The 2,444-nt window shown below is 39.0% G+C and overlaps 1 protein-coding gene across 1 annotated transcript in view; it reads left to right on the top strand.

The window, feature by feature from the left end:
* The window catches only part of LOC107086515 (microtubule-associated protein 4-like), a 146,490-nt gene that overhangs the window by 140,017 nt on the left and 4,029 nt on the right, over positions 1-2,444 (top strand). Inside the window, exons 14-15 of the mRNA XM_015377503.1 lie at positions 305-386; positions 2,109-2,221. Coding sequence (XP_015232989.1) covers positions 305-386; positions 2,109-2,221 — 195 coding nt within the window. The remainder of the gene's footprint in view (positions 1-304; positions 387-2,108; positions 2,222-2,444) is intronic.

The raw sequence follows: 2,444 nt of genomic DNA on the forward strand, positions 1-2,444 counted from the left end.
ATCTCTTTTAAACTTTGTTTAGTAGCCTTCTTTCAGCTAGCTGACCAGCAGTTATCAGTAAAGTGGGGCTTTGCTGCTTTACTGTTTTTGCAGCTATGAAACTCTGTTCCTTTAGGAACTTCGGTCTGGCTTCTAATTAAAAGAATGTTAAAGTTTTTACAACTTTTTGTAACTGTACCATTGACCGTGGTGTAAAAAGTAAAACCCTTGTTTTTTCTTTTTAAGATGAGGAAGAATTACATTCAAATGTGCTTTCAGAATAAAGATTGAACTAAAAAATTAATCTTTATTTCCAATTTAACAGGTGCAGATTCTCAACAAGAAGGTGGATGTAAGTAAGGTGACTTCAAAGTGCGGCTCCAAGGACAACATTAAGCACAAACCTGGTGAGCCGACGCCTGCTCTGATCCGTTAGTTCACAGAAGAAACACCAGACTCTCTGTAGCTCAGAATATATACTCCTGAAAATTGATTTAGGTTAAAAAAAGCAATCTTTAAAGGATATTAATAAGACGGCTCCTAGTTTGATGAGAATTTGTTTCCTTTATTCATATAATTGCACGAAACAAAGATGAGCTGCTAAGGTACATTAACACCGAATGCAGAGACTGGATTGAGGGATTTCTGTGTTAAACCTATGAAAAATCCATTTTGATTGATAAGAATGGTGAATAATGTAGATTATAGCAAAGTGTCACTGTTAGTGGACACGGTGGACCAACTGCACTGGGAAAATAATGTAGAAATAAGTAAAAATTTCTGAAATTAAGTGTATTTACCTTTAATTGGAGCAGGTAAATTAGATAGTTTGCCAATGTTTACTCTTATAATAAGATAATCAGATAATATGCACTTCAAATAAAACAATGCAATTGTGTTTTCTTATTTCTAGTGTAAATTGTCTTGCTCCATTGGCAAAATGTCGCTTTTACCTCCTCAACCCAAGAACAAATGCACTTATTTTAAGAAAAAATGACTTATCTAGATTTCGATTTTTCCAGTGTGATAAAGTTACGCTGTGAGTCGGCACAATAAATGTGACGATAAAGCGAAGGAACTCTGGAGTAGCTGCGTTTGACAGACTGATTACGCAAAGCTGGATTGCAAGAAGGCGAGTGGTTTTGCAGAGAGGCGGATTTTTGAAGGAGAACAAACCAATTTTGTATGATCCTAGTTATCATTATTACACAATCCACAATGAAAAGAAAATTTTTGGGCAGAAACTGCACATGATGAATGCTAATGGGAATTTTTTTATTACATCATATTGAATTAAGCGTTCATTACCTTCTATTGTGTTCCTATAAATTAAATATCCCTCATGCTCTCCTGAAGCTCTAAGGAAGTCAGAGCAGAACCAGATGGGAGGAACAGCAGAGGCTGTAGGCGTTAGTTTGCGCAGGAATGGAGCAGGGCGGTTAGGGAGGATGTGGGATTTCAGGGTAAAGGTTGACAACGGGGAGAGATAAATACATGTAAAGCGGAGCTATAAGTAGGTGTGGATGTGCAGATAGAGCACAGCAGTTAAAAAAACTGGAACCTCTGACAATTGGCGTAACCTTTACCAATTACCCACCAGATGTGGTGGTGATTAAGGCTGAAGGAGCACAACAGAGGAACAGATATTTCTCTAATCTCCTGAGGTTGATCAGTCCCCCTGCTGTGGTTCATCAGCTCTGGATGCTGGACAGAAACCTGGAAGTTTTCATCCGGTCACGGGTCCAGGTGCACATGTTGGTGGTAGCACACTGGAAGCTGGTTTGGTTAATCTAAGGATCCCGTCTCCTGTGCTGTTGTTTGGCTTTCCAGGTCACATACAGAGCTGTGATTCACTCTTTAAAATTAAAATCAAGATCAGGTTAACAGAGATGAACTAGCAAGCAGATAGATGCTGAAGGAGTGAGCTGGGAGAAAGTTCGCCACAATATCTGAACGAACTCCAAGCAAGAGAAAGGCAGAATATCAAGTGACCAACGACAAGCAAAAACTTGCAGCTTTCGCGTTCTGTCTGAATGTACCTTTTTTTGTAATAGATTCAGGTATTAAGCATGTGGCTACTTTAGTATTAAAGGTGAGATTATCAGGCTGATTGTTCTTTCGTGATGCAGGTGGAGGCGCCACGAAGAACGAATCCCACAAAGTGAACTTTAGAGAAGATACTCAGGCCAAAGTCGGGTCGCAGGACAACGTGAGCAGTTCTCCAGGAGGAGAGAACGTCAAGGTGAGGCTAACATGGAAAGACGGAAGTTAGAGAGCTGCTGGTTATAAGAACAAGTCCTGTTTGGAAATCTGATTTCTAAGCATGGCCTCTTTTAAACTTCAAAGTCTAACTTATTATTAACAGGAATAATTCAAAACTTAACATGGAAGATGCTTCCTTAATAGATGTTAGTTAAATAATTGTGTAAAAAAAAAAAAGCTAATTCTATCCTCCAGAGGTCTGG

Source organism: Cyprinodon variegatus, unplaced genomic scaffold (assembly GCF_000732505.1).
Source record: "Cyprinodon variegatus isolate N-32 unplaced genomic scaffold, C_variegatus-1.0 Scaffold155, whole genome shotgun sequence".
NCBI classification, from domain to species: Eukaryota; Metazoa; Chordata; class Actinopteri; order Cyprinodontiformes; family Cyprinodontidae; genus Cyprinodon; species Cyprinodon variegatus.